This window comes from Fukomys damarensis, unplaced genomic scaffold (assembly GCF_012274545.1).
Source record: "Fukomys damarensis isolate Sample0158 unplaced genomic scaffold, DMR_v1.0_HiC HiC_scaffold_7, whole genome shotgun sequence".
In the NCBI taxonomy this organism is placed as follows: domain Eukaryota; kingdom Metazoa; phylum Chordata; class Mammalia; order Rodentia; family Bathyergidae; genus Fukomys; species Fukomys damarensis.
The window spans coordinates 16,578,670-16,596,254 of NW_022900919.1; the positions used below are offsets into that span (position 1 = coordinate 16,578,670).

At 33.8% G+C, this 17,585-nt stretch overlaps 1 protein-coding gene across 1 annotated transcript in view; it reads left to right on the plus strand.

Moving 5' to 3' along the window:
• Agbl1 (ATP/GTP binding protein like 1) overlaps window positions 1-17,585 on the plus strand; it is a 702,610-nt gene that overhangs the window by 342,732 nt on the left and 342,293 nt on the right. Inside the window, exon 19 of the mRNA XM_033761003.1 lies at window positions 5,241-5,372. Coding sequence (XP_033616894.1) covers window positions 5,241-5,372 — 132 coding nt within the window. The remainder of the gene's footprint in view (window positions 1-5,240; window positions 5,373-17,585) is intronic.

Here is a 17,585-nt window from a genome sequence, read left to right on the forward strand (position 1 = left end):
GCATTCATATCTTCTGTCATGGTCCTGAACTCATGTATTTTTTATTCTGTTTCTGTTTTAGAGTCTCTAAACATGTCTTTCATTCTTCTCACCATCTCAGTTATCTGTAAAATTATTTCTGTTTTGAATTTTTCTAGAGCCTCATTCATCTGTTCTGTTACTTACTCTGCTATCAGTTCAGGATGTCCAGGTGATTGGTTATCAGACTTTTCCACCTCATTTTCCAAAGAATTTGCCTTTGATGAACAGGCAGACTGTTTTTGTGCTTGTGCCTTGCTTGAATGTCTTCTCATTTCTTTTTTCTTTCTTTTTTTTTCTTCTTTTAGTACCAGGAATTGAACTTGGGTTCTTGCACTTGCAAGGCAAGCCCCAGAACTGCTGAGCTAAATCTCTGGCCCTCTCATTTCTATTTTTGTTGTTGGTACTGTCCTTGGTTTCATTCCTTGGTTAATACGTCAGTCTTGCTGTTATTGCTTGTTTTTAGGTTTTGAGTCTCTAATAACTCTGAGGTAATCTCCTTTTCATTGTACTAGGAAGGACAACTAGTTAAATCAATCACAATACCTTAGCCCAAGTAATACAGTCAGCAACACAACAGCATCAAGCACAGCTTAGAGAATGACAATTTGTTGTAGTTATTAATCTGTCACCTCTAACCATGTGTATTAAATGAAAATCAAGGCTGGAGCTCAGAACAATGGTCCTTGTGACCCCTTGTGCCCCTCTGGTGTGACTCCAGTTACCAGCCCAAGCAGGAGGCTGGAAAGATGTATTCTTTTCTCTGGGTCTTCCTTTCTCTTTTTGTTTTCTGGCTGCTATGGGGTGAGCAGTCTTTGTTCTCTAGTCCCTTCAACCAGGCCATTTCTCTCTTGGAGACACTGCCATGGCTCTCTAAAACATGAGCCAAAATAAACTCCTCCTTTAAGATATGGATGTCAGGATTTTTATTTATTTATTTATTTTTTTTTGTACCGGGGATTGAACTTGGGTCCTTGCACTTGCGAGGCAGGCCACCGAACTGCTGAGCTAAATCCTCGGCCCTGGATGTCAAGAATTTTGAAAGGGATAGAAAAGCTGATTGACACAACCATCAAAGACAAAATTGACACATTCACCTTCATATCCTTCTATATCCTTGATAATACTTTTGTGCTCATGTCTACTTTATCTGATAATAGTGCTATGCCCCTTTCTTTTCTTTAGTATTTGAGTCACATATTTTCACATATTTTTACTTTTAACATATGGCTTATATTTAAAATGAATTTCTTTGTCCATCTTTTCTTGGGGAACAAAGCAGATAAACAAAAAAATGAATTTCTTGTAGACAGTATATATTGGATCTTGCTTATTTATCCTACCTTTTAATTCCTGAGTTTTGGTCATTCATATTTAATTAGATTATTTATATGTTTCTGTATTATTTTGTGGGCTATTTCATATTTTTTCATCTGTTCTTAGATTTTTCTATCTTTTCTGATTTGTTCATGTATGCATTAAGGGATTTACCACAATTTATTTATTTCAAATTATTTATTTCATATTTTGTGTTATTATGTTGATACATTTACTTTTATGTGTGTCATCACCCTACATTGCTACTCTTTTGCTTAGACTGACAGCTTCATTTTAGAGAAATTAAGATCAAGAAAAAAGAAAATTATTTTCTTTTACCTTCCTGTGTTTTATTTTTGTGCTTTTGCTTTGCAGTGACTCAAAGGGAGTGTGATGATTTGAAATCAAATCAATTACTTGGCTCTCAAACTGCTACAACAGGAATCAGCAAGTATAGATGCTTGGTCTTAAAATAGGCCTGCATTTTCAGATTCTCTAATGCTCTTTTCATGTGTGGCAAGAAAGACAGTGGAAAAGCAAACGTCACTCGAGGAAGAGCAAGAGTTATGGAGAAAGAAAATATTGGAGTGCTGTTGATAGTGAGCAAAACTGGGGCCCAATCAAACATCTATCCCTACCCATAGGATATAGGAGCCTCTTGGGTCTTTCTCTTAGCACTTCATATTGTTGTCATCCAGTGACTTCAGTGTCCCTCCTATTCATGCCTTCTAAGCTTGAATTTTATTGGGGATTTTGTTTCCTTTCTCCAAACTTGGATGTAGGTAAGCTGAAGGCAGAAGGATTTCCTGTTTTGTTGAGGGATCTGGAGAAGACACATACAGAGTACAGAAACTATAATGAGATCTTGGCCAGAACGTCTGATACTATGACAGTATAGGACTCGGGTATATCTTTTGTGGGAGCAGGTTGATGTATTTTATATGTGGAATGGAGGGAAGCATATCTATTTAGACTAAAGAGATATGTGACTTTATCACTTAGATTTTGTTGGATAACAAACCACCCTGAAATAAAACTATGTACTATTCCTATTGATTCTGGATGATTCCTGTGGTCTGTGCCATGTTGGCCTAGCAGAGTGGTGTAAGATGTGCCTGACATCAGCCAAGGTAGTGGCTGGTCTATGCTTATTCTCATGGCAATTGTCTAAGGGTTCCCAGGGACATCATAACAACCAATTGAAGTGCAAATGCTTTATTAACCTCAGCTCACATCATATTTGTCTATCCTCACTGACCAAAAGATGTCACATAGCTAAGTTCAGATTCAAACTATGAAGAAATATCTTTGCTCTCTTGATAGTAATGGAGCATAGGCCATTGGAAAAGACCTCACCTACAGGGATGTCCAAAATTTGTAGTCAAATGAGTCATTTGTAGGAAATGGATATATCTTGAAACCATAATGTTAACTGCAGTAAATCAAGCACTCAAGTTTAAGTATCAAATTTTTTGTTTTAGAAACCCAGAGTAAAAATAAAGAGAAAAAAAAAAGGAGAAGATAGATAATAGGAAGTAGGGAGCTAGATCTCTCTCAGAGGGGAAGGGGATCAAGAGATGAGTGGGAAGTGGGGACAAGGAAGGGATAAGAGATGAAGATAAGGAGTTGGGATGTGTTATATACATGTATAACTCTGCACAAGGAGTGTAAACATCTTATACTGGAAACATGTCCAAAGATGAAAGAGGAAAGAAATCAAGGGATGGGAAGAAGTAGAAGGGAGGGAAGGGAAAGGGGATGAGAAAAGGAATTAAAATATATTACATATAGTCATCAATTTCCTAAAGGGAATGTAAACATTATGTACTACATACATACTAATGAACTAAAAAATAATTAGTAGTCATCTTTTAAATTAAAAAAATATTAACAACTCATTTTGCAGCAATAAGATTTTGTATCATTGTCCTTCGTCGCGTGACTTACACAACAAACTATAGAAGGAATACATTCCCCCTTGGCACTGATAAGATTGGCCATTTGACTTTCCTTGGCCAATGGATAATAGGCAGACTTGAGCTCTACTTTGCTTCTGTAGAAGCTTTCACAGTCCTTGCATAATTCTAATTTTTGACATTTTCTTTTCTTTGTCACAAAAATGGCATGTTCCAAATTAGGGCTCCTTATTTATTTATTTATTTATTTGTTTGTTTGTTTATTTATTTATTTATTTATTTATTTCAGCTTTAATTGAGTTTATTGGTACATTTTAGGGATACAGTACAGTTACATTCATTGTTGGGATCTTGGACCTCTACATAACAAATCTTGATTCTCATTTTTTCCCCTTACATCTGCCCTCCCTTCACCCCCTCCTCCCCTCCCCATCTACAAACACTTTATTTTCATCTTTTCATTCTCTCACATTTTTTTCTTTTCCCTTTTTACTCTTCCCCTACCCATCCCACCTTCCCTACACCTTTAGCTCCTTTCTTCCCATTTCTAAATGTCAGTAATCTTATTAGAATCTTATGCATTGTTGCAGATTATTCACACCAGGGAAACTATTCGGTATTTACACATGTGTGACTTATTTATTTCACTTAGGAGTATATCTTCAATATGTATCCATTATCCTATGAATGAATCTATTTTCTCGTTCTTTATTGCTGAGTAATATTCCATTTTATAGAAAAACCACATCTTCTTTATCCAGTTTCCAACGGATGGGCAAATGGGCTGTTTCCAAGATTTAGCTATTACAAACTGTGCCGCTATAAACATGGGTGCACATACTTCTCTGTGATATGATTCTTTTAGTTCTCTTGGAAAGATACCCAGCAGAGGGATGGCTGGGTCAAATGGAACCTCCAGTCCAAGCTCTTTGAGGTATCTCCATATTGATTTCCATAGTGGTTGCACTAGTCTGCACTCCCACCAACAATGGAGGAGGGTTCCTTTCTCCCCACAACCCCGCCAACATTTGTTATTGTGTGATTTCTTGATAGCAGCCATTCTTTGTGGGGTGAGGTGGAATCTCAGTGTTGTTTTCATCTGCATCTCTCGAATGACCAGTGATGTGGAACATTTTTTCATATATTTTCTTGCTGCTTTCACTTCTTTGTATGAGAAATGTCTGTTCATTTCGGATGCCCATTTTTGGATCGGGTCTTTATATTTGGGGGGACTGATTGTTTTGAGTTCTTTATATATCCTTGATAATAGTCCTTTGTCTGAGGTACAGCTGGTAAAAATTTTTTCCCACATTGTAGATTGTCTCTTAGTTCTGCTAATGGTTTCTTTTGAAGTACAGAAGCTTTTTAGTAAGATGAGATCCCAGTTGTTGATTCTATCTGCTAGTTTCCGTGCTACTGAGGATTTGTTCATGAAGTCTTTTCCTTATTTATTTGGACCATAGAATGAAGTTATGGAAAGCAGTGTCACAGGTGATCTAGAGCATGAATGAGAAATAAAACTTTTGGGGAGCAATCCATTGAGTTTTAATGGTCATTCTTCACTATGTTAAAACCTAGAGAGAGCTTATAGTGATTTATTAAGTTCTCTTTTGTATATTTAATCTATTGCTATAAAATGCATTTTCCTTCTGACTTTTTAAATTATTAAAACTTCTTATATATATATTTAAATGTACTTGTTCATATTTTATCTTTAAGCTTTGATCATTCTCCCACTCAGAGTAAACTTCTCAAAAAAGATATTACTGCCTCATATCTCTTCATATTCCATTCATTCTTCACATCCCTAAAATTTATAGTCATCACTGATAGCTCTACTAATACAACTCTTGTCAAAATCACCCACCACCCTCTTCTAGTTAGTTCTTCTGTATAAACAGTACCCATTCAAGAAAACTGACACTTCAAATGTTTGACAAACCAGCAAATCTGACCTGGATTTATTTTCTTCTTTGTTTGTTGTTGTAGGTCTTCTGTGATTTTCATGGTCACTCCCAAAAGAAGAATGTGTTCATTTATGGCTGCAGTGTCAAGGAAACCTTGTGGCAAGCAAATTGTACTGTGGGTGCATCTGCTCTGTTGGAGGACGTCAGCTACAGGGCAAGTAGCTAGGGGACAATGACACGAAGCACTGTGTGATTATGTGACCTTTTAGACTGGTCACCACCATTTTTTTCTAAATAAGCATTTTAATGACTTTGACAATAGGATAGTAATACAAGCAGGATAAAGACTTGTCTAACTTCTTCACAGATTAACTTATTTCCTGGTTGTTTTGCTTTTAATTTGTTTATTAATAAAGTGTATGGGAATTGGAGACAGGAAATCTTATTTAGTTCCTGGCTTTACAATTAGTAAGAGTGTGATTAGGAATTAGCATTAGCTCTCTCAACTACCATGTTCTTATCTGTAAAATTAAGATAGTAAAAATATTGGAAGGAAAACATTAATACTGAATGCAAAATAACTTTAAATATATATGAAGGAATAAGCAAATTTAAGGCCTAAGACTATCCATATCCTTCTATGTGACTATTCCATAAAAGCAGGGGAGTAGTCCATTGAACCTAATTCAATTTTTATCTGAATTCCAGTAGGTAGAGCTCCACCACTGTTTCCTGAACCGTGTAGGAAGTTAAGGAGCAGTGAAAAGGGAGAACTTTTTGTTGTCTAAGTAGACAAAACAAACTCTTGCTTACTGAACATAAGGAAGAGGTGGAAGAGTCAAAGTTGTCTGAACACAATATGAAAACTGGTCATTGTTTTGCACTTATATAGGAAAGAGGAGAATTAAGATGCCACCTCCCTCTTCTAAATCTATTATGATTTTAAGTGTATCATTTTACTGTGTACAAAATAGCTTCATCTCCAAGGTTAGTAATTCTGTAGCATTAAAAGAGGTTTAAAAAAATCTACCACACTACTGTTTCACCTGGAAATACTGTCCCTGTTTCCTGAATTTCTCTCTATTCTTCTTTATGTGGCCACTGGAAACAGGCTACTGTGATCAGTATGGCTTCCCAGAGAATATTATAGCAGAATTAAAAGCTTATCCTCAATAACCTGGCTCTAAGCCTTACCCAGAGTAAGAGTAATATATTTCAGAAAGCTTAACTGCCTTTTCTTAGGAAACTAGCTTAGTAAACCCAAATATTTATCTGGAAAGCTCATGCTAACCTCTACAAAATTATTTCTTATGTATAACTTGAACTAAAAAAACCAACCTCATTATTTAACTTTAAGTATGTGTCCTTTACTACTTCTTTTCTAACTGAAGTTAACAATATTCATAGACAATTCTATATCCTGATGGAGCTTAGAAAAAACAGAAACTTAAGAAATCTCCTTACAAAACTGGCATAGAATGGGGCAGAGCCTAAGCATCACAGTCAACTATAGAATGAGTTCTTATCCTATGTATTTCAATTTTCATATGTTACTTATGTTATTTAACTAAGAAACAAATTGAAAATAGCAACAAATATGATGGATAACCCAACAATACCAATAATCACTTTGAACCACAAAAGTTACATGCATCAAGTTTCAAACAGACTGTCAAAGCAAATAAAAAAAAAATAAGATCCATCTGTAGGATGTGTAGAAGAAAACTAATTTAAATGCAAAGATATATACATTAAAAGCAATATATGGAAAAAGATATATGATGCTAGCTCTAATCAAAACAAATATGAGTAGTTACCTTAATTTAAAGAGTAGGAAAATTATTAAAGACAAAGAAGGATATAATGATAATGTGGCTAGTTCTCTAAGAATACATAACAATCCTTAAGTATGTGTGTGCCTAACAGTATCAAAATACATGAGGCACAAAATGAAAAAACAAAGAGAAATGGATGAATCCCCTATTATCATTAGAAACTTCAAAACCCTTCTATCAGAAATAGATGTAGAAGGAAGAAAATCAGTTAGGATATATTTGAGTTCAATAAATACTATCAATTATCTGGCCATTATTGACATCTATGTATGCTATGTCATCCAACAACAAAAAACACATTTTTCTCCACCTCCCATGAAACATTACCAAGATAGATTATATTATGGGCCCTTAAACACACCTTAAATACAAAAAAGAAATCATACTTTCAAACACAATAGAATTAAGCTAGGTTCAACAGAATGGTAAATGTGAGTTTCAAAATACATGGAAATTAAACATTACACTTCTAAATAACACATAAGGCAGAGAAGGAATCTCAAATTAGAAAATATTTTAGACTTAATGAAAATTTACTATATCAAATTTGGTGAAATTTAGAGGATTGAATGATTGTGTTAGAATAGAAAGTCTAAAACCAATTATCTGTGTTTGCACCTTAAGAAATTAGAAAGTGAACAAAGTAAATCTCAAGTAAGCAGAAAATAATAAATTTTAAAAAATTAGGGTGAATCCAAACATCATGTTATACACATTAAATGTATACAATCTTTATTTGTCAAAACTTTGGAATATAAACCAATGAAATGGAAAACAGGAAATCAAAAGAGAAAGTTAGTGGAACCAAAAACTAGTTCTTTCAAAAATCTGAAAGAATATTGAAAATAGCCAGGTGTGGTGGCGCATGCTTGTAATCCCAGCACTCAGGAGGCTGAGGCAGGAAGATCCCTGTGAGTTCGAGACCAGCCTGGACTACATAGTGAGTTCCAGGTCAGTCTCAACTATATAGCGAGACTTTGTCTCAACCCCCCCCAAATAATAATATTGAAAATATATCCAGGCTAAGTAGGGGTCAAGAGGAGAGAGGAAGAGAACAAAATTACTAGTTTTGGAAATGAAACATTTCATGGGTACTAAATGGATAATAAAGGAATACTGTGAACTATGTTATACCCACAAATTTGATAACCTAGATGAAATGGACCAATTCTTTGAAGACACAAACTACTAATGCCTCATGTATGAAGAAACAGATAATTGGAACAGTCCTCTATTTATGAAATGTGTTGGATCAAAAACTTATTGATTAATAGGTTTAATAAACAGAAAACACTAGGGTCATGAACCCATTGTTAAATTTTAAAAACATTTAAGGAATAAATTATACCAGTCTCTTTCAGCATATTGAGATTGAGGAAATACACCCTAACTCATTCTATGAGGCCAACATTAGCCCAACACCCAAACCAGATATAAGACAAAAAAGACATTAGAAGAAAATAAAACAACAAATTAATATCTCTCATGAACATAATGTCCAACATTGTATAATGAAGAGTTATACACCATGACCCAATTATATACCTTGATATCCATGGCTGATACAGCATTTGAAATTGATTAAAGTAAACCACCATATCCACAAGCTAAGGAAGAAAAATTGCATGATCATATCAAAAGCATTTGACAAAATTCAATATTCATTCATAATAAAAACTCTCAAAAAGGAGGAATAGATCTCTCTTCAACTTGGTAAATAACATCTACAAAATCCTACATCATGGTTGATGGTCAGAAACCAGAAGCTTTCTCATTAAATTAGAAACAAAGCAAGGATATCCCCCACCATTCCTTTTTAAATCATGCTAGAAGTTGTAGCAATGAAATAAAACAAGAGAAAGAAATAAAGACACACTGATTGTAAAGGGAAAAATAATTTTTTTTGTTTCTTTGGTTCCTGAATTAACAATAATGAAAAGGTTGCAGCACAGTAGATTATATAAAAATTAATGTATAATATAAGGATAATATATAAATTAATATAGAATTAAATTGCTTTCCTTCATACCACCAATGAACAAATAGAATTTAAAATTAAAAATTAAGTGTCATTTACATTAGTACCCCCAAAATAAAATACTTTGGTATAAATCTGAGAAAGTATATATAAGATCTAAATGAGAAAATGTATGATTATTTAATTGATAATTTGATCAACAAAAATCAAAGAAAAGATAGAGAGATATCCATTTTTTTTCTTTTTATTGAGTTTATTGATACAATCTAGGTATACAATACAGTTACATTCATTACTGAGATCCTGTACCTTCACACGACAGGTCTTGGTTCTTATTTTTCCCCTTGTCACTGCCCTCCCTTCACCCCCTGATATTCATTCTTATAGATGGAAAGATTCAATATTGTGAAAATGTCAGTTCTTCTCAACTTGATCTATAGATTCAATGCAATGCCTTTTAAAATCACAGCAAGTTATTTTATAGGTATTAATAAGAAGATTATGGAGAGACAAATGACCGATAATAGCCGATCCATTATAAAGATAAAACAGTTTGAGGGACCGTTGATACTTCAAGACTTACTTTATTGTACAAGACTGTATGCATTGGTGTAATAATAAACAAATAAGCCAAGGGAGCACAAGAGAGACACAAGAAATGACCCACATATAAGGAATGATTGATACATATGACTTTTAAAATTAAAAATTTATTACAGTAAAATACATAGTTCCAAGAATGATGAGGTACCTGTTTTGAAAGCTGGGGTGGAGGGTATTTTAAGTTTTGAAGGAGATCAATAACAATGTATCTTTACTGTAGTAAATTCTTTTACTTGAACATTCAAGTATGTTTTTATCTCACCACACTAATCAATCATTTATGGGAATTTCTGTCAAGTAACACAGAACAGCATGTTCTCATCCACTTATTCACAACATTTGCTGTTGTGCTACTTCTGATTCTTCCTAAAAAAAAAAAAAAAGTGATCATGAAAGTCAAATGTTTTGAATGGATTCAGAACATGCAGGCAGCTACTACAGTGCAAATGACACAAAATGATTTCAAAAACTGTTTGTGAAAGTGACACAAATGATACGATAAGTGTTTTTGATGTGAGAAGAAATAGTATGAGGAGTATTAATGGCAAAATATCTTTTACTGTAATACCTTGAAAAAATTTATCATTCACCCTACTTTTTGACCACGTCTAGTAAATATATTTCACTGATCTTTGACAAAGGATAAAAGGCAATGAAATTAAACAAATTTACTCTCTTCAACAAATGTTTGGAATAAAACATCCATGATAAAACAAAAAATGAAGAAAATAAAAACTAAATAAAGACTTTATACCTTCATAACAGTTAACTCAGTAGATTTCTGACTTAAGTGTTCAACAAAAAAACTATAAAATTCCTAAAAGAAAATATAGGAGAAAATCTATGTGATTTTGGGCTTCTCAGTGACTTTTTAGATATGGCATCACAGTCACAAATATGTGATATAAAAGAAAAAATCAATAACTTGAAATTTATTAAAATATTTTATATTTGCAAAATATATTGATAAGAAAATGAAAAGTTTAGCCACACACAGAAAAAAAATGTTTTCAAAAGATTGATTAAAGTTTATATAAAGAACTGTAGAAACTCAACAATAAGAAAACAAGCAACTTAATTAAAAAATGGGCCAAATGTCTTAAAAGATACCTTTCCAAAGTTGACAGGCAGATGGCAAACAAACACATGAAAAGATTCTCACATTACACCTCAAAAGGAAATGCAGATTAAAACAACAATGTAATACCACTATACAATCATAAAAATCTGAAACACTGACAACAGCAAATTCTGACCAGGATATAGAATAGCTGAAACTCATTTATCGTTGGTGGGAGTACAATATGGTACAGCCACTTTGGAAGACAGTTTGGTGCTTTCTTACAAAGCTAACCATGCTCTTACCATACAAACCATTGATTACACTCTTTGGTATTTACCTAGGGATTGAAAACTTAAGTCCACAGAAAATCTTTAGAAATGTTAATGGCAGTTTCATTCACAATTGCTAAAGCTTGGTTGCAATCAAGGTAAACTTCAGTATGTGAATGGATAAACTGGGACATATGAAGACAGTGAAATATTATTCAATGCTAAAAATAAATGAGCTATCAAGAAATGAAAAGATTGAAGTAATCTTAAAGGATAATAATAGTGATAGAGGCAATCTTAAAAGTAGTATGTTTCCAGCTATATGACATTACAAAAAAAGTAAAATCATGAAAGATTAGTAGTTTCCAGAGGTGTGAGGGAAAGGAAGGAAGGAGAGTGTGCATGGGGCAGGGGGCTGAATAGTGGAGCACAGGGGATTTTAGAGCAGCAAAATTATTCTATATGATGCTGTAATGGATTGATGTTACTGCCCTTTTGTCTAAGCCCAAAAAATGTACACACTACAAATGAACCCTGGGCTTTGTATGACAATAACATGTTCATGTGGGTTCAGCTTTTACAACAGAGGGAGCATGGTGCTGTCAGGTGTTGATCCTGGGAAAGTCCTCATGGAGAAGCAGGGGCATATGGGATATTTCTGTGCTTTCCTTTCAGTTTTGCTGGGAACCTAAGCCTACCCTTAGAAAATGAAGTCTTTTATAAAATACAGAAACCACAGAAGAAATAAATACAGTATAATAACAGGTAAAAAGGTAGAGTTCATTTAAATTATACCAGTAAACTTTTTGTAACAAGGTAAAATATTGATTGATGAAAGCTACTTCCTGATATTTCTCAATCATTTCATTTACAGTATATATAAATAATATTTTTATGTTTTTATAAATGGTTCCCTAAGAGTTTGGACTAGCAGATTCTGCTTATTTCAGTGAATAATTATGGAATATCCTCTATAAGCTAAATACTACTCAATATGCTGAGATTATCTTGTCAGTAAGACACAGAAATGCATTCATGAAACTTCCAAGCTGAGGAGAAGATATTAAACAACTAATAGTATATAGTAATATTTGATTATGGTGAATATTTTGAAGGCAAAAATGGGGTGAGGGATCACAGGAAATGTCAATATTGGCAATGATGAAATTAATTAAATGATCTGTACGTCTGGAGGCAATGAGAAACTTATAGAACACAGCAAATGATATTAATCACTATGTTAGTTCTTAGTTATGTACTACATAATCTGCTATATAATTAATGATTATATAATATTATTAAGTTTATTAAACACGAAGGTAAATATCAGAGATTAGAAGATTTTCTCAATATTCTAGAAATTATCAAAACTTCCTTGTTTTAAAAATAACTCATTCAAATTCTTATCAACTCATTATATGTCACTCCTTTTTCCCATACATTTTAAAAATTGATGGGAAAATAAGATACTTCCATGACAAAGAGCACCTAAGAAATTTCATGAACACCAGACTGGCACTCTAAGCACTTCTAAACAATATCATGGAAAAAGAAAATGAAGGCCAAAACTCCATAAGGGCCAAAAGAGAAAATATACCAGGCAAGGCAAGAAATTAAAAGGAGAGAGGGAAAAATAAAAGAAACAACAAGAAAATAACATGACAATGAAAAGTAAATACATAAGTTATAACCATCAATGTTAATGTCCTCAATTCACGAATCAGAAGAAATATGCTGGCAGAATGGATTAAGAAGCAAAATCCAACAATATGCTGTATATAAGAAACCCATTTAATCCACAAAGTAATTCACAGACTGAGAGTAACAGAAGGGAAAACAGTTCTCCATGTGACAGGAACCTGAAAAAAGTGAGGGTAGCTATCTTATTTGAAGACAGAGTAGATTTCAAAGCAAAACTAATTAAGTAAGACAAAGAAGGCCACTCCATCCTTATAAAAGGACAAGAGGAAGAAATGACAATCATAAATATATATGCACAAAATACTAATGCCACTAACTATACAGAACAAATAAGTGACATGAAACACCAATTAATCACTAATACAATTGTAGTGGGGACCTCAATACTCCACTGACACAAATAGATCATCTAGACAAAAAAATCAACAATGAAATAACTGAACCAAATCTTAGAACAGACGGACTTAGTAGATATCTACAGAGTGTTCCACTCCACAAAATCAGAATATACAGTCTTTTTGGCTGCACACAGGTCATTCTCCAAAAAGGACCAAATACTAGGTCATAGAACATGTTTAAGTAAAATGCAAAGGGATTGAAGTTATCTCCTGTGTATTATCAGGCCATAGTGCAATTAAAGTGGAAATCAATATCAAAAAAATCACAAGAACTTCACAAACACATGGAAATTAAATAACACCCTGCTGAACAACCTTTGGGCCACAGAAGAAATTAAAGAAGAAATTAGATAGTTTCTACAATTAAATGATAATGACAGTACAACATACAGGAATCTATGGGACACAGTGAAGCAGTTCTATAAGGGAAATTCATAGCAGTAAATGCCCACACTAGGAAAACAGAACAAGTTCAAATAAACAACTTAATGCTTAACTTTAAACTCTTAGAAAAAGAAGAATAAGACAAACCAAAAGCTCATTCAAGGGATGAAATTATAAACATTAGAGCAGAAAATAATGCAATGGAGACTAAGAGAATGATACAAAAAAAATCAATGAATCAAAATGTTGATTTTTCAAGAGAATAAACAAAATCAATAAATCTTTAGCCAACCTTACCAAAAAAAGGAAAGAAAAGTCTCAAATTCGTGCAATTAGGAATGAAAAAGGGAAGTCATAACAGATTCACCAGAAATACAGAGGATCATCAATACTACTTTGAAAACCAGTACTCAAATAAAATGGAAAATACAGAAGAAATGGACAGATTCTTGGATACATATGAACTTCCAAAGTTGAATGAAGAAGATATAAAAAATCTAAACACCCTTATTACATTCTGTGAAACTGAAAATGTAATTAAAAATTTACCAACAAAGAAAAGCTCAGGTCCTGATGGCTTCACTGCTGAATTGTACAAGACATGTTGAGTAAAATTATTGCCACTACTCTTTAAACTCTTCAATGAGATTGAAAGGGAAGCAATACTTCTACATTCAGTCCTGAAGCAAGTATTACTTTGATTCCAAAACCAGGGAAAGACACAACCAAAAAAGAGAATTACAGACCACTCTTCCTAAGGAACATAGATGCAAAAATTCTGAATAAGATACTAGCAAACAGAATAAAGAAGATCATCAAGAAGATCATACATGTTAACCAATTCAGATTTATCCCAGGAATGCAAGGATGGTTCATCATACATAAATCAATAAATGTGGTACACTATATTAACAGAGTCAAGGACAAAAGCCATGTGATCATCTCAATAGATGCAGAAAAAGCATTCAACAAAATTCAACACCCACTCATGATAAAAACTTCAGAAAATTGGAATAGATGGTCTTTATATCAACCTGATAAAGAAAAACTAACAGCCAATATCATACTAAATGGTCAAAAACTGAAACCCTTCACACTAAAATCAGGAATAATACAAAGATGTCAAGTATCCCCACTCCTGTTCCATATAGTTCTAGAAACATTAACCACAGCAATTAGACAAGAGGAGAAATAAAATGAAGAAAGATAGGAAGAAATTAAACTCACTATTTGCTGATGATATAATACTCTACATAGAAGACCCCCAAAAACTGCCAAAAGACTTCTAGATGAAATCAACAGATTCAGTAGCATAGCTGGATACAAGGTTAACACTCAAAAATCAATAGCCTTCTTGTACACAAATAACAGACTCACTGAGAGAGAAATTAAGGAAACAGTTCCTTTCACAATAATATCCAAAAAATGAAATATGTAGCAATTAATCTAACAAAGGTGACAAAGGTCCTCTACAATGTAAACTACAGCACTCTGAGAAAAGATATAGAAGAGGATATAAGAAAATGGAAAGACATCCATTGCTCCTGGGTAGGAAGAATCAACATAGTGAAAATGGCCATATGTCAAAACTGCTACAGAGATTGAATGCAATGCCTATTAAAATCCCACAGTATATTTCAAAGAACTTAAGAAAACAATCCAAAAATTCATTTGGAATCAGAAGAAATTTAGAATAGTAAAAGCCATTCTAGGCAACAAAGACATGGCAGGGGGTATCCTAATTGCCAACTTGAAACTACACTACAAAGCCACTGTAATAAAAAGAGTATGGTAATGGCAAAGACCCAAGGATCAAAAGAATAGGTTAGAAGATGCAAAAAAAACTCCAAACATACTGAGCTACCTCATCTTTGACAAAGAAGCCAACCATCCTCCCTGGGGGAAGATAGCCTCATTAATAAATCTGCCTTTCAACTTGCCAAAGATTAAAACTAGATTCTTATCTTTTGCCACACACTAAATTAAAATCCAAGTGGACTAAAGATCTAAATATTAAATAAGAAACACTAAACTTACTGGAAAATAAATTAGGTAGAATGCCTCTTGAAGGCCTTGGCATAGGAAAAGACTTTATGAGCAAATCCTCAGTAGAATGGGAACTAACACAAAGAATCAACAACTGAGATCTCATTGTATTAAAAAGTTTTTGTAGTGCATGAGAAACCACCAACAGAGCTAAGAGATAACCTAAAATGTGGGAACAAATTTTTACCAGCTACTCCACAGACAAAGGACTACTATGTAGAATATATAAATAACTAAAAAAAATCAGACACCCCAAATTAAAAAACCCAATTTAAAATGGGCACCCAAAATGAACAGGCATTTCTCATACAAAGAAGTAAAAGCAGCAAATAAAGACATGAAAAATCTTTCCACATCACTGGTCATTCAAGAGATGCAGATGAAAAGAATACTGAGATTCCACCTCACTCCAGAAAAATTGGCTGCTATCAAGAAATCAACCAATAACAAATGTTGGCTGGGCTGTGAGGAGAAAGGAACCCTTCTCCATTGTTGTTGGAATGCAGACTGATGCAACCACTGTGGAAATCAATATGGAGATACCTCAAAGAATTAGGATTAGAGTTCCTATTTGACTGAGCTATGCCTCTGCTGGGTATCTTTCCAAAAGAATTAAAAGAATCATACCACAGTGATATATGCACACCCATATTTATAGCGGCACAGTTTGTAATAACTAAAAGTTAGAACAGCCCATTTGCCCATCAGTTGGAGACTGGATAAAGAAGATGTGGTTTCCTATAAAGTAGTACTACTCAGCCATAAAAAATGAGAAACTAGAGACATTTATAGCTGAATGGATGCACATTGGGGCTATACTCAAGTGAAATAAATAGGACACGAGGAAATACAGAATAGTTTCTCTGGTGTGAAAAATGAAGTGTAAATAATGTTCAAATGGTATAATTGATAGTGTGAAATAGGAAGAAAATGGCTAAAGGGGAAGTGGGAAGGGAGGGGAAAGGAAATAAGGGAAAAGAAAAAAATGAGAAAAAAGGAAAAAAATGGAAACAAAGTCTTTGTAAATAGGAAAGGGTGAAGGAGGTGAAGTGAGCACAAGGGTATGGGGAAAAGATAATAAGCAAGATAAATTTTGTAAAGATACAAGATTCCAGTGAAAAATATAACTGCATTGTTTGTTTCAAATGTACCAATAAACAAATGGGGAAAAAAGCCTGAAATTTCACGTTGTATATTGTATTTCACTGTTTTGTATATTGTATTCTAAGACAGCTAATTTTTTGTCATGTGCTATTTTGTACATACTCTGTCAATACTGGAGTGAGAGAGACCTCTTGCTAATATCACAGAAGTTCCAGGTCTCCCTAAGCTCAGTATTTCTGCTGACCCAAGGACCATGTGTCCTGTCAACTCTGAGTCATTGTCCCCTTGGGGTAAGGTCCAGTGGCCGCAAGCCCTGTCTCTGTCAATCACAGTGCCAAGAGGCTACAGATGCCTTCCACATGGAGATTAAGTGGTCATAAATAAAACTTTTTTTACTCCCGGTAAAGGTGGGATATATGAACCCAGACTTTTAGGAGTTTTATAATTGATCTAGTTTCAGATTTATGACTTAGAAATGAGACTAAAAAATTCATTTTGGCAATTGGATGTTCATCGGAAACAAGAGAACTTTATGTGGGCTCTTGCTCAAGACTCTTCAGTGGCCCCTAAGGCCTTCTGAGCTGAATGAACAGCTCTTAGTCTGACTCTGTTATGAAGCAGTGGAGCTGGAAGGAGTCACTATAAATTTCAGGCCCCTGTGGTTCTGTGACTTTTCATATGCTCAGCTCAGCAAAATATGGGGCCAAATGTGTGTGTGCAGCAGAGGCCCACAGTGATGCAGAAAAGTAGAGTGAAAAGATAAGGGCCTTTGGAGTTGTCCAGGTTGGCATTGGAACCTCAACCTAGCCACTTGTAGTTGTGGGACTCGAGCTGTTTATTCCTAACTTTTCTAAGTCTCTACTTCTTTATAATCAGAATGATAAAATTTTATCTTACAGTTAATATATTGTTCCCTATAGCATACATTAAATATTTGATATATAGAGATACTTAAATGTCAAGAACCTATTTTTATACTGAAAATTTCTAATTGGCTACAGTTCATCATAGTTTCATTTTTCTTTTCTTTTTTTTTTTTTTTTTTT